Below are 26076 nucleotides of genomic sequence, written 5' to 3' on the forward strand. Positions count from 1 at the left end.
CACTCATGTTGTTGCCTATGCACTAGGAACTGTCTTGAGCCCCACCAACTCATGCTGCATAGAGAACTGAACAGAAAAGAGACAGGAATGACTTTCAGCCACTAGCTACCTGAGAATGTGTCTACATGAGGACATTTACTGGCAGAACTCTACAGCTCTAGTTATACTGATGTAACTTCCCAGGGGCACATTCTTTTACCCCAGAATCAGAATGCCCTTTTTAAGTTTAATTTATACTGTTTTCACAGTGACATAAGCAAACCAGAAAAGGCACATGGATTCTGGAATAAAAGTGTGTCCACACGAGGAGTTATATCAGTGTAACTGTAGTGGTACAGTACTGCCAGTAAATTTCTGCATGTAGACCAAGCCCTGCAATTAGGGCCTGGTCTACATTTAAATCTTATGCCAGCAAAGCTATGTCAGTTATGGGTGTGATTTTTTTTACTAGCATGAGCCCTAATGTAGGTGCTATGTATTTCAGGGAACTGGTATAACTCAGATCTCCACTAGGAGGGTTTCCTACGTGGGCAAGGCCTAGATTAGAACCAGTGACTCTGAAATCAAAGGCTTTTTATCCTAGAGTTACCCCCTTGAGCTATCCAGTCCTTTCACAAATTTCAGGGTGTGGGTCCCTAATTACAAGTCGGATTCACCTTGTAACGTAGTGGAGCTGCTCTCCACTAGAAGCTTCTGCAGGATCTGTAGAAACTGACTCCGAAGGAGGTCACAGACAACAACATCCTCGTTTCTTTTCAGGAACATACTCAAGGTCACCAAAACTTTGTGAGCCACTTCTGTGGTGCTCAAGCAGACCAGGTCCTGAGAGGGAAGAAGTGCAGACATTACCTTTCTGTCCTCATTAAGCAGAAGTCATTGCTGTTCACTATCATTATGCTACACTGTTTCCTAAAATGACACCCTAGCGATGTGGATGTCCAAACTAAGTTTGGCCATTAACCAGAGTGTATTGTATAACACAGGAAGGCTCCCCTCTTTGATAGCCACACACCTTCTTTAAGTGGGCTGTTAGAATTAAAGTATTGATATGTGGCTATCAAGTGCATGGGCATAGGAAGTAGTGCAAGCTGAAGGCCAAGAATTTTAAAAACAAGTGCCTGAAGTTAGGCACCCAAATCAGTGGCCTGAGTTTCAAGAGTGCTGAGCAGCCTGCCACTCTCATGGGGAACTGCTGCTTTGAAAAATCAGGCCACTTATGGTAGGTGCCTAAATATGGATTAATGAGCCTAACTTTAGGCACTTGTTTTTAAAGTTCTTGACCTAGAAGCCTAGCACATATAGAAGCAACATAATGGATAAAAGTGATCAATTGTGTGATACATAAACCAAATATTCCTAGAATCACAGAAATTAGAAATGGAAAAGACATGTATAGATCATCTAGTCCATCACCCGGCCCCTCCCCAAGAATAGCCCTTCCTGGAGTCTCATAGCTAAATTCCCACTAACTCTGGCAAAGATTCAGCACAGCACTTAAGCACGTGCTTTACTTTAAGCATGTACTTCAGAGTTTGCTGAACAGGAAAGGACTTAAGTATGTGCTTAAAGTTAAGCTTATGTTTAAGGGCTTTGGTGAATTGGGACCTACAAAGAAACAGATTCAGAGACAGGCCATATGAAGGATAGAGAAATTTCCATATGAAGAGAGACTGAAAATATGGGGAGTGTTCAGAGAGGAGTACGAGGAGACACAATGGAAGTATAAAAGTAATGAATGCTTCAGAGAAGGTAAATTGAGCGCTTCTATTTACCCTAGTTCGTAATACAGAACAAGGGGACATTCAGTGAAACAGAAAGACAACATATTTCATAGTGATAAAAGGAAATCCTTCACGCAATTATGTATAATTGCCCTGCAGAACTCACTGCAACAAGATATAAAGATGTGAATTCTATTAAGCAAGGATTAGATATTTATATGGATAATGAGAACATCCACAATTACATTACAGGATAAAATATTTCCAAGAGATAGAAACCCTTAGGCTTACATGCATGAGCTGACCACTTATTTCCCAGGGTTAGGAAAAAACTTCCCTTATGAGCAAGTTTTTCCGTAATCTTCCATTATGGGGTTTCTTGCATCTTCCTGTGAGGTGCAGGATACTGATCACCACAAGAAATAGACCAGTGGTCTGACCCAAAAAGTCCTTTGTTCTTAATGCAATACAACACCATTCCTATGAGCTACTGCTTATATTTAGTCTTGAATTCACTCCAGGGTGGCCTTCATCTGTGCAGGACAGGAATATAATCTAAAGTTGGCAGAATGTCTTCACTGTATGTGTTAAAATTTTTCTTTTTTTACTCAGGAGCTAACGGTCCCAAATGAAGCCACGCACCATCTGTCCTATCTAATCCAGAGTTTTAATAAGAACAGCTAAGCAAATAAAACATTTTGGGAAGGATATTCATTTGTGTCTTCCTGTGACAAGTCTTTTCATTTTACAAGAGTTTTAACTTGCCCTAACAGGCGGTGGTTATTTTTCTCATAAGCTTGGTTTATATCTGATGGAATATTTATGCCAAGACACTGGACTGTTTTATTAGCCTATCTAAATTCAAACTGATCATGCTGTACCCCTGCAGAGAGGTGAATTGCCAATATCTGTGATTTACTGTAGTTTACTTTAAAGCCTGAAACAGAGCTAACTTAATTTCCTTCTGTAGGAGTGCATGGCAATGAGAAAATGGGAAAACAGGAACATAGTATCATTCACAAATGATGCAATTTGTTTCTCTTTTACTTGTTTATACCTGTAATATTTAACCTGATTTTAGTTTGCTGGATGAAAGGTTTCAAAATTATTGTGAAAGATAATGGGGTAGGTAAGTCATCCTTTTAATTCACATTGATTTGTCAGCTCATCATTCACTTTCACTGATGCTCTGGAAATATCAAGCGCCTGAATATGGTTTAGTATTCTGGAACCTAGTCCCAACTGGTGAAGGATTTCTCTAAGAAATGGCCATTCTGTCTGTTGGCCCTTTCAGTAACTGGAGAGAAACAAATATTTTGCAATCTCCTAGACCAGGCCAGATGTACCAGCACTGCAAGCCCTGTGTATGCTGCCTTGTGTGTGCCTACTCATAATAAAACCTACCTCATTTCATAATTATTTTGGGAGGTTGCTTATCCAAGAGCGTGTTATTACTTGATCTGAAAGCTTAGTAGTTTTAGTAATGAAATAGGTCTCTATTCTGAAAAATATATAGTATCCTTATCAGGCTTGGGAAGAAATAACAACAAATCACTGACTTCAATGGAGCTACACTGATTTACAGCAGCTGAGGGTCTGGCTCATTATTCCAACTGCTGGGAGGACCTTGCCTCATTGATCCCAAAGGCTTTTGATTTCAGTTTTGTAAGAGCAGCACAGGCAGGGCCGGCTCCAGGCACCAGCCTAGCAAGCAGGTGCCTGGGGCGGCCAATGAAGAGGGAGGCGGCACGTCCGGCCCTTTCGGCGGCAATTCGGCGGCGGAGCCGTCACTCCCTTTGGGAGCAAAGGACCCGCCGCCGAATTGCTGCCGTAGAATGAAGCGGCGGTAGAGCTGCCGCCGTGATCGCAGCTTGCTTTTTTTTTTTTTTTTTTTTTTTTTTTTTTTTTTTTGCACTGCTTGGAGCAGCAAAAATGCTAGAGCCGGCCCTGAGCACAGGGTGCTATTTACTGTCCTGGGAATCCTGGGAGTAGCACAAAGAAACACCTCCCAGTTAATAAATACGCTCCCTCAGTTCTAGCCTTTACATGCCATTATTAAAGCTCTTTATTCCTCCCTTTCTTTCCTATCCATCAATAGCCTATCACGGTCCCCACGTTAACAGAGCAGCTTTTTGCAAAGCTACCACTGAAGAGATTAACCAGCTGTGTGCAAGGAGCTCACAGTACATGTGAATTTTTTTGTACCATGTATAAACAAATGCAGTTACGCAGCACCTTTGTGATGGGTTTCACTACCTATCTGGGTTGCCGAAGGCCCTCCAGGCAGGTTGGGCAGGTTGCCCAGGTACAAAGGCCCACAATCCCATTTCCCATGTCAGGTATGCATGTCTGGTTTGTGACCAGAGCTTAATTTGTGCCGGGGCACAGCCTTGGCCCCTCTCTTGTCAGTGGCGGGCTGTGACATTTATAGCAAAGCATGTAATACTACACTAGCACGCAAGGCATGGCCTCGCTTGTATGGTGTGTGCAGAGGGCACTCTGCGCGGAGGACACCATGTTGTTCTGCAAAACAGCCTCCTCCACGCAGGATGACCTTGCCGAATGGTGCCATTTTGTTCTAGGAACAGTATTATGGTTATTGCTTGAGCCCCAGCACCTCTTTCTTTACAAATCAAACACTGTCTGTGACTGCATATGCATATGTGAGACTGCTCACTTAGGCCCCTATTCAAGAAAACACTTATCCATGTGCTTAAGTGCTCTCCTGAATCGGGGCCACAGATGGCAAACTGTCCTTGTGAAAGTCACATACCAGTAAAATGAGTAAAACACTGGAATTGCCCTTCAGGATGTGAAGCAAAGTGGTAAAGCTGTTCGGATAATCAGGCAAGCCAGAGGAGAGCCCAGAGACAGCATCTTCAGTCTCAATCTGACTGTAGTCTTCCCAGGAAAACCAGAGCTGGAGGATCCGGCGACCGAATCTGCCCATAAGCTCAGAGTAACGCAGGAAGAATTTAAGCAGAACAGGATGATGAATATAGACCAAGCTTAGATCTGATGTATTCTCCAAGACTCTCCTTATGGCACATAGTGGACTCTGACAAGAGTGGAGAGAGAGAGATATTACCATTAGATGAAGATGATGTGATGAGACCCCATTGTGAGAAGTGCAATTATGTGCCCTGTTTATGCAGCCTATCAATACCAACTAAATACAGTCCTTGTGAAAGCTGTTGAATCACAAAGTCTAAGAAACTCTTGTAAGCTCTGTTCAGTGCTCTGACCCAGCAAAAAGCCGTAAGGAAATGTTAGAAAGCCTGCTGCAGAAGCTGCTGATGCTCTCAGAAGACTGAAACTATGGAATTTATAACAGCATTCACGTGCACTCCCAGGACTACCCATCATGCAAACACCTTCCCACATGGACACAACTTTATTCAATACAATCTCTATCCCAAAGTGTTTGTCACAGTTAAATAACCTGAGAGTACACATGGTGTGAGCTCCCCCAGTCTATTCACTGACCATCACACACAGTCACTTTTCTGGGGTGGAGGGGAGAAAGTAAAAAACTTAAAGAAGCTCTGATTGGTGATGATGAAATCAGCTTTTACCGAGTCTAAGGCTTCGCCTTTGTCTTGACAGACAGCCAGAAGGTAAAGAACGGCTCTGAAGACGTAAGGAGGGGGACAGTCTCCCTGGTCCTGCACTGACAGAAGGAAATTTCTTATGGCTGAGAATAATTCTGCCTCTGGAACAAACCTGCAAACGAGGATGGGGAGGGGGAACAGTAAGGATGACAGGCTGCACCCTCTGGTATCTGTGTACAGTGCTGCCCCCTCCTCAACCACACGGCTTGGCTCACCTGTCTTCCAGGGCATAGGCACAGTACAAGAGGAGCAGGAGGCAATACTGGTGGCTACGAAGAGCTTCATCTGAACAGAAGGGATCTGGGGTTTCTGACAGGAGGGTGAGGCTTTCAGGCACACTGCAGTTTAACTGGGGCAGACTCCTCTGCAGGAGCTCAGACATCTCTCGCTCTAGAAACAAAACCAGCATGAGAAGGGCAGGAAGGACACAGGAATACCAGAGCAAAGGCAGAGAGGTCTGGAGCGAGGGGTGCATAGTTCCCCACCCCAAAGTCAGGAGTATAAAATCAGGGAGGGATCTGGCTGATAAATTTATCCCCAGAGCAGATATAGTACAAGCAACAGCAAAGCATGATTCTCTGGTGCAGATCTGCTGTACATGCCTCAACCCAACCTAGTGAGACCATATCTAAAGATGAGAAGGGAGTTCTGCTTTCATGGCCCATTCAGTCCTTGGCTCTCTGCTGAGGCCATCAAGAGAGATACTAATTAGTGCCAACTGTGAGAGTGTTTTTTGTGTAGAAACCTGCACCCACCCAGAACTCGAGTGAGAAACCGACACACTCATTTCACTTAGGGCTTGAAATTATCGGTGCAACTAAATTGGGAAAAAGCACTCTTATTCCAGGAGAATGGGGTCCCCACTGAGAGTTATATCAGCATAACTATCACAGTATCTCTAATATCCTGGTGCCGACATGGCATATCATGGTATAATTATACCAGCAATGTTATGCCAGTAAATTTCCCATGCAGTCAAGCCACAGAGATTGCTGAAACAGGGATGGATTTTTAATGGCTCAAGGCTTGGTTTTGAGTATGGAGTAAATATGTTTAGAAAAGCCCGATTTGCCTCCCTGGCAGACAAGCTAAACCAGCTGAAAAACCTTTAAATCAGGGGCAGACTGGGTCCACCCAATCTGAACCAGATTAAATTGTCTCCTTCATCAAACTTGCCCTGCTGGGAAGAGTCCTCCATCTTCTCTGCAGCTGAATGAAGGCTGAGGCACATGGTGTAGAGGAAGCTGGAACAGGCTTGATTCAAAGCAGGGTTACTTGAAGGGAGAACAAAAAGATATGAGAATGGAGATCTAGGCTGATGCATCCTCTCCAGGCTCAGGATTCTTCGTGTTTATTTGACAGGAGAGCATCAGCCTACGGGGAAACAACTAACTGCACACAACATCTCCCTTGTCAAGACATGATACCCAGAGCTTGGGGCTCCAGGAGACTCAGGAGCACCTCAGACATTTTGGGATGAATAGCAAACGGCAGTGAAGAGCTATCAGAGAAGTTATGTTCCAGGGGTTAACGCTGAAGAGTGGCAAAAAAATTACCTAAAAGAGTGAGAAGAACACAATCCCAGACATTTCCCTCCCTGGCTGTGAGGACTTCTCACAGAGACCCCTATAGAACAGGACCATCACATTATAGCCCAGTGTCTCCTGGGCAGCCTGCCCATCTATTCCCAGTCGCAGACCACCTCCCTGCCCAATCGCAATCACAAAACATCCCCGTTTTAACTATCACACCTGCTCATGTGGACAAGCGATACTAGGATCACAGCAAATGTATTTTTAACTGCTCTTGTAATGAGATGTAGCAGCTGGATACAAGGAGAGCCAATACCTAGCCTGCTTGCTGCAAACTATTAGCAAGTGCTCCATAAGTAGAACCCTGCAAATCTGGGGGAGGGGGGGGATGACACAACCTAAAGGGGAGGACACATGACCGCCCCATATGTCTCCTCTGTCCAGCGACTGCCGGTGCCCAGCCCGGGGCCGCTACGCTCTCCCCCACTAGAGTTACCTGGCAGGGGCTCTGTCCTTCTTCCACTCTACTTCCCCACAACATTCGCCCGCTCTCCCTGGCAGCTGGGCCAGGGCGGGGGGGCAGGAGGGAGCCACTTCTCATGCTGGTTGAAGCTGACCACTCTGGGTTGCCGAATCTGTGCAGCGCAGCAGCTGCCTGAGAGAGAGCCTGGTGGGGTTGTGGCCTGCCTGCCCCTCCCCTCTGCTCCCCACCTTAGCCGGCTGCCGGGGACAGGGACTGAGTGAGCCAGAGTCCCTCCTCCTCCTCAGCATGTTTCCAGCTCACTCGGCCCCTGTCCCTGGCAGCTGGGCCCAGACAAGGAGCAGAAGGAGTGGGGAGGACTGTCACCCAAGCCAGGCTCTCTCTCAGGCAGCTGCCGCTGCGCTGCCAGAGCAGCGGTTGATCCCACCCATTCTGCTCCCCACCTGGGCCTGGCTGCTAGGGACAGGGGCTAAGTGTGCAGGGGGCAAGTGCAGTGGGAGTAGGGAGCCCCCTCTCCTTCCCCATGCCCCGGCAGGCCAAACAGAAATATGGGGGGGAGGGAGGCACTTGACCCCACACATCCCCTTATGTGTCGCCTATGCACGTGGGGCTCTATCCATAAGCTTCCAAGCTCTGCTAGAAATGACCTAGCATAATGTATTTTGTTAGCGTTCTTACCCTCCCCATCCCTTCTAATCTCTGCACCAGTATTTATACAGATGATATGTTCTGTTACGGAAATGCCAGAGCGCCAGTGAGATGGAACCTGCTGTAACATCTCCTCTCCATGGCATCCAGTGTCATCACTCCATCACAGCAGCACCATTCTACTGAACCTGCATAGCATGTTCCTTACTGGGGATCTTTTAAAACAGTTCTGGCAAAATTTGGAGTTCACTTTTCCATTACACCATCAGTTTCTCATCCCACCTCCATCCATCTAATTTTTTCCTTTTCAATTACTATTTAGGTCTTTCAACAAATGAAGGGAAATGGTGCTGGCCCAACTGAGCAGAGGGTATTTCAGATCCATTCGCATTTAATTCTGCTGCAAGAATAGGACATTTCCTCTTTTCTCAAATGGAAACTCTTGGTTTAGTTTCAATATAGAGGACAGTACCTTTGTCCAGTGCAGAATTTGGCCTTCAGCTCCAGTGCCAGTCGGATGAAAGAAGAGGATGCTAGAGAGAAGGCAGAGCAGGAGGGAAGATAAATACATCATGAGAGCACAGAATGCAGGACCTCATGTAACAAACAACCATCCCTGGCTTTTCAAAGCAACAGCTGGCAAACAAGACAGGTCACCCCAGACAGAATACATCTGCCAGGCTCATTCTCTTTTAGGTTCCATGGGCAAATTATTTTTCCAGATTTTGGAGAGAAGAGCATATCTGTGATTCACTGAAGAGTTAAACACTGCCAGGTGTACTAGCTCAGGGTGAGGGTGACTTCCTCTTCATCTCTGACCCAGAAGGCAGTAAATAAGACAGACGATATAGAGGAAATAAAACACTTTGTCTGATCTCCTGTCTCCAACAGTAGCCAATTCTGGAGGCTTTAGAGGAAAAGTACAAAGCTCCCATAACGGACCTAGCTGAAGTGCTATGCTATAGGGTAAACTCCTTCAAGCACCCAGCAGATCTTGTTTTTAACCCTGGGTTTTATCCTGGTTAACATAAGTGCAGATGCTAGTCTTACTCAAATAAATGGCTCTATGTGAAATCTTGCTAAGCTCTTGCTTTAATCATATCCAGCAGCAGCAAGTTCCCCAGGTTAATCAGATTATTCACTGTGTAAAGAAGCACAGTGAATTACGATGTCAGAGTTCTGCATACCCAGCTTCCTAGAGAATTTCTCATGCATGCTCGGCACAACAGTGAACAGGGTGCTGAGGGAGGATATGAAAACCTCCATCAGAGCTGGGCTGGAAGTCCTTTCTGAGTGCTTCTGTGGGGAGAGGAAATGGTCAGCAAGCAAATGCCGTATCCTTTTGTGCACAGGCACTGACTTTCATTTTTCTGGGTGGGTGTTCCACTCCTGCTCCACCCTGAGGTACCACCCCCACTCCACCCCCCCTCCAGTGCCCCACCCTTGCTCTACCCCTTCCCCTAAGGCCCCACCCTCACTCTGCCTCTTCCCTCCCCCACTCCATCCCCTCCTCTGAGCACCTCTTGCCAGCCGCCAAACAGCTGATCAGCAGGGCCTGCCAAACAGCTGTGGTTGTTGGGTGCTGAGCACCCACTAATTTTTTTCCGTGGGTGCTCCAGCCCCAGAGCACCCATGGAGTCAGCGCGTATGCCTTTGTGGTGAGAAACATGCAAGCACACACAGGAGGAATCAGTGATCTTCCAGTGAGTCTCACACAGTTACAAAGCCAGGCAAATGTGACTGAAGTCAAACAGCTCTTGTTCCAACAAGACTGCTGACAGCAAGTATCCTGCCTCAGATGGTGGCCTATGCCAGGTGTTTCAGAGGCAGATTTAACAACTTCCCTCTCTGAACAATTGTTCCTAACTGCAAGATTCTACACCAAGGATAAAAATTCTTTCTGGTTGCAGTTGTTAATCAGCTTCTGCCCTGAAGCATAAGACTGATACTGTCATTTTTACTCTACACAAAATCACAGTAAATGGTATTCCTGTTCAGCTATTGAGGACCCAGTGCACCAAAGCACTTAAGCGTGTGCTTTGATATCAATGGGACTTAAGCATGTGCTTAAGCACTTTGCTGAATAGAGACAGATGTAAGCACTGAAGTGCTTTGCTCATTATGGCCCTACGTCTGTAAGGAGTGTAGTGATAGATTTGTAAGAAATACAGTACAAAGCTATGTGCGTCTGCTCCTTTTTTTAACCTTTATTCTTTGCTTTAGGGAGCTATGCACTTCAATAGTGTCCTGTGGCTGCAAGTTCCACAGGTTAATCAATATACTGTATAAGCCTATATGAAAAGGAACTTGCAAGTTCTGTTGCTTGCCAGGTCAGTGGCAGGCCTTGAGAGAGGAGAAGAGGGAGAGTGGTTCATACATACATCACCTCCAGCAGTGGCAAAACCTGTCATTTATTATATCATTTGGGTGGGATGCTATTTCAGAGACTTTGTGGTCTGGAGACATTTGCTGTCCTCTCTATGGAACGCAGGCAGGGCTTTGAGTTCGTACACTCTACCTCTAGACTTCTCTCTTCCATTTCCCATAAGCCAAATAATTTGAGGATTGCCCAACGTGAGACAGAATATGCCACAACTACACTTGATGCACTGGTTTATCCCTAATTCTCCTCTCTCACACAAATTCTTCTCAACAATCTCCCATAAGCATCTCTACTGCTTGGGTGTCCCTTATGCCTGAGGGACAGCGTGGGTTCTGAACTAACCCTACCAGGACTATGGGGATGCAAAGGCTGTCGCAAATCCTCAGCAGAAACTCAGAGAAGCTGCTCAGAGTATTCTCGCTCTCCGAGCTGGGAGCGGTGAAAACGTTTTCCTGAGCCAAGGGGTCGCTTTGACATTCCACAGCTAACCTAGAAACATACACATGGATATCAGAGAATGCACTCTCCTGCTCTCTGCAGAACCTACAGTGTGTTACACCTCTAGAACCCGACGGACCCCAGAGCACGTCACACGCTGTATGTGCACGGATCAGTCAGTGAAATGAGCTGTCTCAAGTGAAACCTGACAGCCATTTTGAGCCAGTGACACTACACAATAGTATCACAGGAGGGGAAAGAATTACATGGAATTCCTGCTATAGGGCGAGGAGACAATATCATTTGGTTAAATGTACTTAGCCAGTTTGGAGTTGGCCTGACCACTAGGGCTAACGCCTCAAATTTTATAAAAATGCCATAGGGTATTTAATGATCATGAGTGGCCATGAACCCAGTTTTGCATCGCAATACAAGACAGTATTATAGAATCACAGCGCCCCCTAATACCGTACCAAGACATTGTTTCAGCACAGACTAAAACAAGGGGACTGGAAATGGAATACAATCTTCCAGTAGTTCAAGTTTAGCCACCAAATTTGGTTAGTGACCAGAAGTTGTTATTTTCCAACAGCTGTTCAGGGATCTATATGGAACGAGCTAGTGGGTCTCAGGCAAGTTTCTAATGGGACAGGTGTGCATCACAAAACCATCAAAACTGGTACTGGGTCTCCCTTCTTTTGGCATCTCAGTGAAGCCACCAAGGATTAAATAGGCAGCTGGAGATTCTTCTCTCACTCTTAGAAGTGAGTCCCTCCAGATCTGGGTAGAGTCACCATGAGGGGGACTCTACTTTGCAACTTCCTGCAGTTTACAGGTTATGTGGCTAAACAGACAACTTGCGTCTCCAGTTTCAAGAGCACCACATTGACCAATACATTTAATTTTAAAAAATCATCTCTAGCCTCTGGCCAGCAGGTCCAGCAGCTGGATCGCAGAGGCAAGGGGAGGTCTCCACTGACTGGATACATCCACTCTAGTGGCTTAAAGGATTCCTCTAAGTAGTTTGGTCTGCCCTAGCATCTGGCTAACAGCTGGCAGACTCACCAAAGAGCAGCCCTTCCACAAGTTGAGCTGACAGAGCATATACTGTACTTTCACATCACGCTGAAGAGAGACTGTAAGGAATGTTAGCTGGGCACAGGGTGTGTGTGTGTGTGTGTGTGGGAGGGGGGAATTCACTCACCAATTGATTAGACAGAGCCAGAACCAACAGAAATCCCCTTATCTCCTCACCTACAAGCATTTCTGAAGCCTTCCACAGTGCTGAGCAGGAACTGCCCCTGTCGCAAAACCGCTTTGTTCTGAGTGCTGTGCCCCAGGTGACTCTGAGAGATTGAGAAGAGAAGATCACCCCGTTAAAGGACAGAAGCAGGGACATGTCCCCAAGAGCTTGTGTTTATATGTGAAACAAATTAACGCTCTCCCCTAAAATCATCTAACCAACCAGGGGTGAGGTGTGGGACAAAACCTGGAGCCAAACGCATTTCATCCACAGATGGGTTCCTTTCTGTTCAATGTTATTACCCATCTGCACTTCCCTCATTGAGATTAGAGACCGAAAAGGTCTATTAGATAATACCTTGCCCACCGGACAATGCAATATATTGCCATGGGTCTGGCTGGTCCAGTTTTAAATGGCTCAGGTAATGAGGCTTCTACCACCTCTCTGGGCAGACTATTCAGCTTTAATTTTCTCTTAACTCAGTTTCATCTCATTACCTCTCGGACAACCCTGAACAATTCCTCTTCCTCCTCAGTGTTTACATCATTCAAGTTGCTTGTAGATTGTTATATCCCTCCTTACACCCCAATCCTGCAGCTGACTGAATATGCAGACACCAGCTCCCACAGAGTCCCATGACTTCAATGTGGCTTCATGGGAGCACAGGAGCCTGCCTGCATCTCCTCAGTTGTAAGACCAGGGTGCTAGTCATTTGGGTGAGGAAGGACATACATGGCTCTTTTAATCTTTCCTCATAAGTCAAACCCACCAGCCCCTTAATCATCTGAGTTGTTCCTCTCTGAATTCTCTCCGAATGGACCACATTTAAGAACAGTTACAGATTGGTGCCTTAGCAGTCTGAAAACTGCGTGTCCATGAGCCACTTTCCCATCTGATCTGAAACAACTTCCACCTTATAATAACCATTTTCTGCTTTCCCTGAGTCAAAAGAAGTCAACACCTGGTTTCTTTTCCACAGCCCAGTTCCCCTCTATTAGAGATTCACTAGTGCTAGTGGAGCTAAGGAAAAGCAAATAGACTGACATCTAAGGTCTAACCAAGCAGCATGAAACAACTTCATAGTCCCCCATCAGATAAAACAAAAACAACAGATGCTGCATGATTCAGACCATACACAATTCTTTCAGAGAAAATTCAGCAGCTACCTGCACAACCCTACATTAGCCAGGTGCTTCTTCTATTACAGACACATCTGTGACATAAACACACGTGCATATAGATCTAAAACAGGGGTTCTTAACCTTTGTGCTTGTGTTCAGCCACCTGTTATCGCTCCTCCTCCTCAGATACACCTCTGGATCTTTGCCCAATTCCCCTTCATGAGAAGAGGATCGGATATGCAATCCAAATGATTGCTGGCAGCTCTCTTGGTGAGAGGGGGGTCACAGCCCATGAAATGTGACCCTCTGAGTTTAAGGCAGAGTGAGAAACATCACTGGTAATAAACATGAAAGAGGAAGCATGCTGTGAAGGAGCCTGAACATGGGGAGCTTGAACGCTCTTGGAGCTGAGGACACATGGCAGGAGCAAACTCAGCCCTGAGGGAAGGAATGCCTTGCACCACTTCTTAGCAAACCTCCCCACATTTCCATTGATCTGGCAGAAGCAAGAATGGCCTCCAGAGGGACCCATACCCAGTCTTCCTCAACTAGAGAGGAATGGAGGCCTTTCCAGAGGAGGAGGAATAAAGGGAAACTGAGGGGATCCCTGAGGGCTACCCACCACCCATGGAAGAAGGGGGAATTGTGAGTGTATGCGGAATCCATATGCCCAGCTATATACAAAGGCCATCATCCGCAAGGCCTGCTGAGAAGCAGCATGTTCCTCCTTGACTTACTGCAGGCCTCCTGTTAATGGGTGGCAGTGAGAGGTCAGCGCACCGCTTCAGCATAGTCTCAATCAGTTTCTGCAACTCTACATACTGCACTGGGGGGCAACTCAAGTGGTCCTTCCTGTGGAGACGGGGAGAAAGAACAACAGCAGCTGGGAGTTGGAAGAAGCCTCTGAACTTTCCCCATTGGAGACAGAACTCCCTAGAAGGTCACATGTCGTAGCACGGTCAGCATGAAGAAAGACTTGACTGACAGCAGCACACCTTCACCAACTCGCTCCCGCCTTCAATCTGTAACTGGGCTGAAAGCAACTGTAAGCAGAGTCAGGATGAGCTGTACCCTGACATCTGGTGGTGAATTGTGGTGAGTTGTGGAAAAGAACTTCGGGGCTGATTTTGTTTGCATAGGCACACCCACCCCGCCTAGCATGAGCCCACAGCAGCTCAAATGGTCACTTTGGCTGCTGTGGGATCCCCAGTTTCTCTGATATTGGGGCAGGAAGAATAAAGTGGTGTTACCCTGACTATGTGAATCAAGGCCAGTGGAACTCTTTTATGACAGAGGGACTCGCCATCAATTAAGTAGCACTCACTAGACAAGGGACATGGGTTCCAAAACCCAGTAAATTGAGGGAGGTTGGGGACAAGTATTTGTATCTGGTGGTGTGGGTGCCATTTGAGGGCCTGAAACACCAATAGCACTGCTTCTACTGTTGAATATCAGATCTAATTTTGATTCCATTAAGAGTCTAGTTACAGGTTACTGAGCTGAATTCACTTTGGGCCAATGGTGCACTAGCACTGGGGCTCTCCTACTACAAGCTGAAATCACTAAAGAACTAAAATTACTAAGAGTTGAAATCACTGAATGCTGTGTTAACTAGTGGGGGGGGCTGAAGATATATTGCTAAGTGGCTGGCAGAGCGGAGCAGTTTGTGGGACAGTTGGAGCGGCTCATGGTACGGCTGGTGGAGTGGAGCAGAGCAGTTGGCAGAGCAGTTCACAGGATGGCTAGAGCGGCTTGCGGTGAAGGCTGCAGCAGAACCCCATGGAGAGGCGTGGCAGTTGGCCTCGGACCACGTAAGGTGCCCCTTAACACCCTGCGCCCGAGACTTTTGGGTTGTTGGACTTTTGGGACTTTGGGTGATTTTTGGGTTGCTGGACTTAAGAACCAAAGGGAAAGGACACGGCCCAATTTGCTGGGGTGGATCTTTGCTCATGGTTTCGTCTATGAACCCTAGTTGTGGTGTTTTCCCAATTTAATACTGATGTCATTTACCTCATGTTATTAAAAAATTTCTGCTACACCGAGACTCTGTGCTTGCGAGAGGGAAATTGCCTCTTTGAGGCGCCCAGGGGTGTGTGTAAGATTTTCGCAGGTCACTGGGTGAGGGCTCGAGCTGGTTTTGCATTACGTTTTTGGGAGGGGACCCCTATGTACTGAACCTGGCCCTTGCTGCTATCAACTCGGCCTGTCAGAAGGGTTACACAACTGTGATGGATTTGGACAGACAGGAGTAGATCTGAAGAGGCCAATATAGATAAGACAGATGTGTCACATCCAAAATACATCTCTCCTGAAAGAAGCCTATCAGACCCCTTCCTGCTTACCTCAGAATAGCTGCCACAGCTTTCACAGCCTCTGCTGCTACCTCCAGCACCGGACATTTTACTGCCTCCACAAGAACACCAATGGCATCTTTACACATGGCTAGATTTGAGAATAACTTGATTTCCACTGGCTGCCTGAGAAGGGGAAACAAAGAGCAAATGAGTAAAGCTTTGTGACCACCCCTGCTTGAAAAGAGAGTCTGAAAAATAAGACCATCTCAGTGTTCTGTCCTTATTCCCCAAAAGACGCTAAGTCTTGCAGCTTCAGGCCATGCTACCAGACGTCACACAGCAAAGTCCTAGCTTTGTACTAAGATAGTGACTCTCCATGGATTTCATGTAGTCTCCAAGCAAAACATTCATGCTGTCTATGAGTCTGTTATGGCTGGATCCCAGCACCATTCATGACAGGCAAATGTCAAAAGGTTTGGAGAAAAACCTAAGTGTGTGGATGGTTAACTGATTGGATCAGCAAACACTGGTCTGAAAACTTCAGGACAAACAGCCTCCCTACAAGAGAAAGAACTCACCTACCTAGGATTTCACACCATGCTCAACACTCTGGTACCTGAATGTCTACCTGAACACAGACATTTCTAAATAAGGAAACAAATACCCTGCTTCCAGAGAGGCTGGAAATGCCATGAAAAGAGCTTATCTTGCAGTACTGTGGCACTTCTAATGCTGAATGGGGCCAGGAAGCATGGATGCTGCCATGAACTTGAAAAATAATCTTTTAAATAAGAGCACCACATTGACCAATATATTTAATTTTTTTTTAAATCATCTCTAGCCTCTGACCAGCAGGTCCAGCAGCTGGATTGCAGAGGCACAGGGAGAACTCCATTGACTGGATACATCCACTTTTTAAGCCTCAGAAAAGGTTCTGGTTCTTGGAAAATGAGAGCTTTGGTTACCTGACCTTCTCATTGCAGAATACACTAGAGTCTTCAGTGCCACAGCGTTCATCCCTCAGGGACCTTTACCAATGGGGAAAGGCCAGGAGTAAGCATGACTGGGTGCAGAAGTAGTATTTGGTCAAGAAAGGATTAACTCCAGCTCAGCACCCCACCCCCACCCCATGCCCAGATGCTTGAGGTAAGAGCTGAAAGAATAACTGGAACAGCTGCTTGGGAGACAGGGTGAGGAGAATGTTGTTGGAAAGGTTGGTCTCCATGCATCAAACCCCACCTTCTTCTATTTACTTTCTTATTTTGTTAATTAACTTTACTTTCTTGTTTGAAACACTAATCCTTGAGAAACGCTTCCCTACTTACTGGGGGCACAAACATCACTGCAGTAGGGCACTTTATGATGTAACCTTGCCTTGGAGGAAAGGTCTAAATGGCAGCATCTCTGTTTGGGTCCCAAACTATGCCCACTGCTCCTCCTGTGCTGACACTCCTGCAGATGGAGTGCGCTGAGTTACCCCAGACCACCTGACCCTTTCAAAAAGTGACTGGATTCCTAAGGGATGGATTCCTGTGTTCAGCCACCCCTTTAGCCAGTGACTATGGTTGTGTGGGGGAGAGGAGGTGTTACTGCAATGCAGCAACCCTCAGTTAGAGAGCAAGTAGAAGGGGAAAAAATTAGAGGATCATTGATGGGATCCCTTTCCCCAGCACAAAATAGATGATCTGAAAGAAACACTGTACTTCAAAGCACAGCAAACAAGAACACATACTAAAAATGCCATTAGCTTGGCAAGATATTATCCTCTCTTCCATTTGCAATGATTAATGCAGAGATGTGTACTGTGAGCAAGAACTTTTCTCTTCCCATATCCTGGTTTCTCTCCTTCTGACGGATCCTGCACTGCCAGCACCATCCTGTGCCAACAGCATCACATTTTTTGTTATTGGTACAGAAATGACTATAATATCATGTCACAGAAATTCAGCTTGGGGAACTGAGCAAAAAAAAAAAAAAAAGGATGAGATACTGGGGTGATAGAGAGGCAAAGAAATAAGGGGGGGTGGGGGATTAAAACCAGACACTACATGAACAGGGCCGGCTCCAGCTTTTTTGCCGCCCCAAGCGGCAAAACGGAAAAAAAAAAAAAAGATAAAGCTGATCGGCGGCACTTCATTCTTCTGCGGCAATTCGGCGGCAGGTCCTTCGCTTCCTCTCTTCCTATTTGGCGGCACTTCGGCAGCAGCACAAAGAGGAAGAGAGGGACTGAGGGACCCGCCGCCAAATTGCTGCTGAAGACCTGGACCCGCTGCCCCTTTCCATTGGCCACCCCAAGCACCTGCTTCCTTCACTGGTGCCTGGAGCTGGCCCTGTACATGAATTCTCCTATTTTGCAGAAAAGAAGAGTGATGGGAAACGAATTAATATCTCAGCCTAGTGTTTCTTTTCTTTGTAAAATTTAACCCAGGTGACAGGTGTTGGACTGAAAGCCCTGGAGGTTGTGCTCTCAGTTTAGCCATAGAGCAGCACAGGCAATGTAGAGCTGCTCACATACGCTGACACAATCCCCTGGCTCCCCCGTCCTCTTCCCCACCAATGTGCCTCTGTCCTACCCTGGAAGTGTCCTTCCCAAGGCTGGGAGGACAGTTCACTCAGTCCCTCAGTTCTCTGCTGACACTGCCAAGGGAGCTACTGAGGGGCAGTTGTTGGTAGGTGGTGCATGAGATGTGGATGAGTCAGTTTTATCTGAAACTTGCCCTCAGGCCCGTCTTTGGTGAACAGGTGCTCTCCCTTGCCTTCGCAATGTCCTCCAACTCAGTGATGTGTGAGCGAGCAGGAGGTCCCTTACCGTTTCAGTATTTCAGTGAACAGCAAAAGTCCCTGCTTGTGCAGCTCCACATTATTCAGCTGCAGGATCCCTTTCAGGCTCCTCACCACGGACTCGATGCCTGCAGAGGGGCATGCGTTCACAAGATGTCATCAGGGAGATTTTAACACACACACACCAAAAACCCAAGAAGAGTTATGATGGGGGTGGGAGATTAATTTTCAAAGGGTGACGGGGGTTGGAGGATCTGCTGACATTGGCAGGGCATAGGCAGCGGCAGCAAAAACTTCCCCATATACTCTGCTCCCTGCCAACATGCCTCAGCTTCCACTTGTAAAGACACATCTACATTTGAGCTGGAAGGTACAATTCCCAGCTCATGCAGACATACCTGCACTAGCTCTGCTTGAGCTAACACCTAAAAACAGCAGTGCGGCTGTCGTGGCCCAGACGGCTGCTTGGGGTATCTACCCCAAGTACAATCCCACCCACTCCTCTGGGTACACACTCAGGTGGCTATCCCAAGCCATCGCCTACGCCAGCGCAGACACGCTGCTGTTTTTAGGTACTGACTTGAACAGAGCTAGGGTGGGTACGTCTACACAAGCCAGGAATCATGTTCCCAGTTCAAATATAGACACACCCTAATGGTGAATTCAGCTTCTGTCTTCCTATGTCCTTGGCCTCTTTGTAGAGACTGCCAGCAAGAAGCCAGTTAATGTCAACAGTGCTGGTGGCTTCTGTAATGTGGACACGTGCCCACCAGGAACTGGATTCAGGCACCATAAACCCATGTCATGGAAGTCTCCAGACAAACATCATATGGGAATAATTTTCAGTTACTACCAATCTGGGACCAGTGACCTTGCAGTAAAAGGCTCTGAAATCCCAGCTACATCCTCAGTGTCCACGTGATATTACTCAAGCAATTTTGACAGGCTAGGAAGGACTGGGACCTACCATAGACTGTGTGACACTTGGAAAAGAAAAGCCGCTCCTCAGTTAGGAGTAGCAGGCAGCAATAAACTGACCAGAGGAGAATTTCACTGGTGCAGAAGAGACACTCAAACAGGAATTCTGCAAACAAACAAATAAAACCATCCTAGTAAAACAGCATCTCCACCATGCATGGCACAACTGCCCCTAGGGGGCCAGGGAGAACAACAGAGGCTTTAACAGGGAGCAATGTCTTCTTGTTTCCACCCTACTGCCATACTAATTTAACAGTAACACTCAATAATAGTCCCTAGGGAAGAGGAGACAACCACCGACTACCTCTGGATGGTGTCCAGGAGCACTGATGAGTCCTGAAGGAAAAAGGGATTCCAGCTTTGCTCAGCCAAAGCGAGGATTACTGTGGAATAGGTCTCTTAAAGAAGATAGGGAGAACGCAGAGAAAAATGATGGATACATCATCCTGAAAATAAAGTGACTAAAGAGCAGGAGGGTCCTGAAGGCAAGTGGGCTGCTCTCCTTCCAGTACATAGCTAGCAAGCAGCTGAAATATGGCTATAGATTTTGACATGATTTAAGGGCTATAAAGCCAGCTTTGTCACAGCAGCTGTGACCCCCCCTCTCAAACTCTTACACATCCAAAGTAGGGGATGCACAAAACCAAAGTGATTAATTCCTCTGCGGAGGGGAAATGAAAATTTAACATCTTCCTGGGCCAAAGTCTGAGCTGAATTACATCCTATGCAACCCCACTGAAGTCAGGGGATGATATAGGGTTAATTCAGGCTAGAAGTTGGATTGTTTGGGTTCTGCAGTTAAGCATGCCATGAGAACGCATAATCTATGCAGGGTTAGGCCAGGTTAATTCTTGGATGGGAGATTTCAAAGGAAAATTCAAATGCTGCAGGAAGTAATTAGTAATTTGGTAAAGGATGGTCTATGCTCTGAATCGCTACTGGACCAATGCCTCCTAGAAGTGCTATGCATTTGGAAGTGCTGTCTTTACACCAATTACGGATAATAAGTATCCTCATTGGCACTTTTTGCAAGAGGAGTCTTAAACTTGATGACCTGCCCAAATTCCAATTTAGGACATTACATTCGGTCTACATAAAACTCCCCCTACAATTTCAACTAGGAGCTTATTTTTCACTTCTCTTCCTATAATACTGTTGGTGGGTTTTGTTGATGCAGAATGGCTGTTGTGACTACCCCAGAGGTGGATGCATTACATGGATTGAGGCCGATAACCTATGTGCATAAACTGTACAGTGTTAAGGTACCCCCAGAGGGAAAGACACTGTAGAACTACAAGGTATTATTGTATTTCTTCACCTGGGATGTCTGCATGAATGAAGGCAGGAGCATATTTGATAGGAGAATGCACAAGCACAGCAGTCATACATTGAACACTTGCCACCTGTAGCATCTCGTCTCTGGACAGCAACAGCTGTGTGGAAACAAAAATGAAGAAAAAAAATCAAAACCACAGACTTGATTAGGAAAAAATTCCTTAGAGGGAGCTTGAAAAAGACCAATTTAAAACAGGCAAAAAGAAATCTCTTTAAGCAACATATAATTCCCTAGCGTAACTTGCTATGGCAAGATAAATACCAGGGCAAGTAACTTAGCAAGATTAAGAAAAACATTAAAGACGCCTATGACTGAGAATAGCTTTGTAATCACACTAGCCAGGTTAATGCTTACAAGAGCTATGTCGATCCTCATGCTTCAGCGTATAAGCTAAACAAAGCTGGGATCAGGAAGAAATTCCACTCACTACTGGTGCACTATTGAACAAGTGGTGCATTATGGGGGATTTCCACCTTCCTAGGCTGCATCTGACATTGATCAGTATGGGGGTCATAATATGAGACTACTTGAACCAGTGCAGCAAATAACTGTTCCTATTTATAAATCACCTCACGTAAGGGATAATTTGACTGGCCACTTGTAAAAGGCATGTTGAGAGATGTGGTAACCCCTTTAGCAATTACCTTTTTGAGCACTAGCGGCAGTAGGTTCTCTCCCTCCAACAACTCAGTATTCTCAGAATCTGCCCCTCTTCTTGAATTGCTCATAATAACTGATACAAAATGGTCAGAATTCAGCAGCTCCTTTAGCAAACCTGCAAAGGGAGAGAAAGAACAAGCAGCAAGCTGGAAGTGGGGAGGATTGGGAGCTTCACAACATCCTGTCCTGAAACATGTCACTGACTCCTTACCCACTGCTGTATTCTTGACAAAACCCTTCTGCTTACATTCAGGGCCATACCCTCATGTATCTCCACCGTCCATCAATGCTTTACAACACACACCCCATCCCCAATTCTCCTCTTTGCCATTTCTGATTCTCTCCATTCCCCGTTCCCTCTTCTATCGCTGGATCCTTTAACTGCCATTGCACCAGCTTTCTGGCACAACCTGATCCACTCCTTCTGCCTTTCTGATTCCTCACCTCCAAACCCTTTTTAAAGCACAGCTCAAAACCAGCCACTTCTCTGCTGCTTCCAGCCAGGGACTCAACCACCAGTTTCTCCCCCAGGTACTTACTAGTGCCAACCATTCACACCTCTTGCTATCCATTCTCCCGACCTGCTCTCACACCTACCCATTTAATAATCCCATTTCTGTAACTGCTACAAGTTTAAAGATCCTACCACAAGCAGCACATTATAAACATACAGTGCACATTGTTACATGCACTGATGCAAATCATAAACAAGAGATTTTGTAGGCGACACTCTAATGTAAGTTCAGAAGTGATGTAGCAGGGCTGTTGGAGTGAACTTTTGAAAAGAGCCATCTGTTACAAATGGCTGACTGCTGGATGTGAAAAGCAAGCAGACTACTGTTCCCCTTCTACAGTAAAGAGAGAGATCGCTGTGTGGTGTGCATTTGAGCTGTCTGAGTGAAGCCGAAGCCATCCTATGTATTGCATGACATCACTGCTCTATGCAAAACGATGGTCCTGACTGCATCACCCAGAAGCTTAGAGAAAGCATAGGCGCTGACTCCGTGGGTGCTCCGGGGCTGGAGCACCCACAGGGGAAAAAATGGTGGTGCTGAGCACCCACTGGCAGCCCCCCATCAGCCCCACCTTCCTCCCCCAGTGCCTCCCACCCACCGGTGGGCCCCGACGACCAGCTCCTCCCCCTCCAACCCTTTGCCTCCCGTCCGCCGCGATCAGCTGTTTTGCAGCATGCAGAAGGCTCTCGGCGGGAAGGGGGAGGAGTGAGGATGGGGCATGCTCGGGGGAGGGGGCGGAAAGAGACAGAGCAGGATGTGGGGTGAGGGTGGGCATATTGGAAAGTCGGCGCCTGTGAGAGAAAGCCAATCTCCATTTTTATTTTTCAGCCTGAACTACGAGACACTTCATATCTCCAGAATAAATCCAGCTACTTTACAAATCCAATCTATCTGATTGTATGTAGAGGTTGGAATCAGTCACTTTAACTTTAGGGGATTACTTGATTTCCAGGAAGATGACACAGTCAAATTGGGACAGGTCAAGCTACGGTGCAAGCTGGAGGCCTTCAGAGACAGTTTCAGCAGGTACCACTGGGGTTCCAGCAACAGGATGTGTTGCTTCCCTGGTTATAGTAGGAGGGTTTGGCAATGGGGCTAGGATGAACAATTGTTGTGCAGTAACAGAAGGGATCAGCAACTGTGGACAAGTACGCTCACTACCTACGAAATAGTCCAACCAGCTGAGAGTTTGCAAGTTCAGAGTTCTGAGGAACAATCCAGAGTCCAGCACACATTAGAACTCCCAAACTATCAAAAACAACCCCCCACCTTTTTGTTTCTCTGAGGTGTCTTACCCATGCAGTTAACCTGCAGTTCCTTTGTCTGTGCATTCCCTAGGGTAGCCAGGAAGAGGTCACACAGCCTCTCTGTGAAATGCACTGAGAGCCTTTCTGAACTAATGGGGGAAGAGTACAGCTTGCCGTAAAGATAGCAGACAGCAGCCTTTACACCTTCGTTGGGGTACATCAAGCCTGCCAGCAGGTGTTCCATTAAGTTACCTAGAGTGGTGAACAACAATGACCGCTGTTGAGAGAAAACACTGGTAACAGACATTTCTAAGTCATCCGGCAGAGGCACATTCCCTGCAAAAGCCTCCACAAACACTTTACAGACCTGTCCACGCAGGCTAGGAACAGAGGTTGAGGTTAGGTTGAGATTAGCTAATGCATGTTAATTGACCTTTCCCTCTTTTCCTAATCAAGCCTTATGTAAGCAAAGTCAGGATGAGCTCTACCCTGATATCTGGTGGTGAATTGTGGCGAGTTGTGGAAAAGAACTCCAGGGGCTGATCTTGTTTGCATAGGCACACCCACCCCGCCTAGCATGAGCACTTTGGCTGCTGTGGGATCCCCAGTTTCTCTGTTATTGGGGAAGGAAGAATAAAGTGTTGTTACCCTGATTATGTGAATCAAGGCCAGTGGAACTGTTTTATGACAGAGGGACTTGCCATCAACTAAGTAACACTTGCTAGACAAGGGACATGGGTTCCAAAACCTAGTGAATTGAGAGTAGCTGGGGACAGGTATTTGTACCTGATGGTGTGGGCCCAAAAATACCAACTGTACCTCATCCTTTCTCTACTGTGGACTATCAGAGCTAATTTTAATTCTATTAGGTGTCTAGTTACAGGCTGCTGAGCTGAATTCACTTTGGGCCAATGGTGCACCAGTACTGAGGCTCCCCTACTACAAGCTGAAATCACTAAAGATCTGAAATCACTGAGGGCTGTGGGGGGACCTGAAAATATGTTGCTGAGCAGCTGGTGGAGCAGAGCAGCTTGCAGGACAGCTGGTGGAGCAGAGCAGCTTGCAAGACAGCTGGTGGAGCGGAGCAGCTGGCAGGGCAGAGTAGTTCGCGGAATGGCTGGAGCGGCTCACGGGACGGCTGGTGGAGCGGAGCGGCTGGTAGAGTGGCTCGCGGTAAAGGCTGCAGCAGAACTCCATGGAGAGGTGGAGCAGTTGGCCTCCAACCATGTAAGGTGCCCCTTCATACCACTGCGCACCTCCCCTCCCCCCCCCCGGCTGGGAGGTAAAACTCTGCAGATAAACTTTTTAACTCTGGGTCTGCACTGACCAGGGACAGAGACTTTGGGTTGTTGGACTTTGGGTGATTTTTTGGGGATTGCTAGACTTAAGACCCTGAGGGGAAAAGGATACTGCCAAACTTACTTGGGGGTGGGCCTTTTGCTCATGGTTTGTGTTATGAATCCTGGTTGTGGTGTTTCCCCAACGTCATGCTGCATTGTTTCCCTCCTTTATTAAAAGGATTTTGCTACACTCAGACTCTGTGCTTGCGAGAGGGGAAGTATTGCCTCTTAGAGGCGCCCGGGATGTGATATGTAATTGTCCCAGGTCACTGGATGGGGGCTTGAGCCGGTTTTGCATTGTGTTATTGAAACGGAACCCCTAGATACTGAACCCGGCCCTTATTGCTGCCAACTCAGACGGGCAGAAGGGTTACATTTTTATTTAGAGATGTGGGGCCACCTGCTGTGATTCTCTGAGGAGTGAGTGATGCTGTAACACTTGTTCAGAGGGGCTCACAATTAAACTACATAACAATACACGCGCCCACCCACCCCTCTACTCAGGGGCTGAGCATGCTCGCACCAACATTCCTTCCTTGGGGAAAGGGAGACCTGGGGAAGTGCAACCACATGCATATCTCCCAAGAGGCAAACAGAGCTCCAAATTCCAGTCCACTAAGGCTGGTCTTCAACAGGCCGAACTAGCCAGGAGAGGTAGAGCAGCCTTGTGGCTAAGCACTGGATAGGGACTCAAGAGATCTGGGTCCAATGCCTAGTTCTGCCACAGATTCGCTTTGTGACCTTGGGAAAGTGATTTACTGTCTGTATCAGAGTGGTAGCCGTGTCAGTCTGTATCCACAAAAACAACGAGGAGTCCGGTGGTACCTTAAAGACTAACAGATTTATTTGGAAAGATAAGCTTTCGTGGGTTAAAAACCCCCACTTCTTCAGATGCATGGAGAGAAAATTACAGATACAGGCATATATATACTTGCACATGAAGAGAAGGGAGTTGCCTTACAAGTGAAGAACCAGTGTTGACAAGGCCAATTCAGACAGGGTGGATGTGGTCCACTCCCAATAATTGATGAAGAGGTGTCAAAACCAAGAGAGGGGAAATTGCTTTTGTAGTGAGCCAGCCACTCCCAGTCCCTATTCTAGCCCAAATTAATGGTGTTACATTTGCAAATGAATTGTAGCTCTGCAGTTTCTCTTTGAAGTCTGTTTTTGAAGGTTTTTTTTGTTGAAGGATGGCTAAATCTGTTATTGAATGTCCAGGGAGATTGAAGTGTTCTCCTACTGGCTTTTGAATGTTATGATTCCTGATGTCTGATTTGTGTCCATTTATTCTTTTACATAGAGACTGTCCAGTTTGGCCAATGTACATGGCAGAGGGGCATTGCTGGCATATATCACATTAGTAAATGTGCAGGTGAATGAGCCCCTGATGGTGTGGCTGATGTGGTTGGGTCCTCTGATGGTGTCACTAGAGAAGATATGGGGACAGAGTAGGCAACGGGATTTGTTATAGGGATTAGTTCTTGGGTTAGTGTTTCTGTGGCGTGGTGTGTAGCTGCTGGTATTTGTTTCAGGTTGGGGGGCTGTCTGTAAGTGCGGACTGGCCTGCCTCCCAAGGTCTGTGAGAGTGAGGGATCGTTTTCCAGGATAGGTTGTAGATCGTTGATGATGTGCTGGAGAGGTTCTAGCTGGGGGCTGTACATGATGGCCAGTGGTGTTCTATTATTTTCCTTGTTGAGCCTGTCCTGTAGTAGGTGACTTCTGGGTACCCATCTTGTTCTGTCAATCT

General features: G+C 46.7%; 1 protein-coding gene across 13 annotated transcripts in view; it reads right to left on the bottom strand.

Moving 5' to 3' along the window:
- The window catches only part of MEI1 (meiotic double-stranded break formation protein 1), a 56059-nt gene that overhangs the window by 20719 nt on the left and 9264 nt on the right, over positions 1-26076 (bottom strand). For 11 of the 13 annotated variants that reach the window (XR_010591784.1, XR_010591782.1, XR_010591781.1 and 8 more), the window contains 16 exons: positions 23038-23241; positions 21212-21342; positions 20550-20664; positions 19221-19337; positions 18282-18381; positions 15521-15655; positions 13916-14030; positions 12069-12160; positions 10724-10865; positions 9181-9292; positions 8466-8526; positions 6509-6606; positions 5548-5722; positions 5297-5444; positions 4495-4779; positions 657-822 (listed from right to left, as the gene is read on the bottom strand). Coding sequence is in view for 7 of the 13 variants with exons in the window: in XM_065563042.1 (XP_065419114.1) it covers positions 657-822; positions 4495-4779; positions 5297-5444; positions 5548-5722; positions 6509-6606; positions 8466-8526; positions 9181-9292; positions 10724-10865; positions 12069-12160; positions 13916-14030; positions 15521-15655; positions 18282-18381; positions 19221-19337; positions 20550-20664; positions 21212-21342; positions 23038-23241 (2196 nt within the window). In the remaining 6 variants the exon portion in view is untranslated. The remainder of the gene's footprint in view (positions 1-656; positions 823-4494; positions 4780-5296; positions 5445-5547; positions 5723-6508; positions 6607-8465; positions 8527-9180; positions 9293-10723; positions 10866-12068; positions 12161-13915; positions 14031-15520; positions 15656-18281; positions 18382-19220; positions 19338-20549; positions 20665-21211; positions 21343-23037; positions 23242-26076) is intronic. The other 2 variants (XM_065563050.1, XM_065563060.1) reach the window with 1 other exon arrangement.

Source organism: Chrysemys picta, chromosome 1, assembly GCF_011386835.1.
Source record: "Chrysemys picta bellii isolate R12L10 chromosome 1, ASM1138683v2, whole genome shotgun sequence".
Taxonomy (NCBI): Eukaryota; Metazoa; Chordata; order Testudines; family Emydidae; genus Chrysemys; species Chrysemys picta.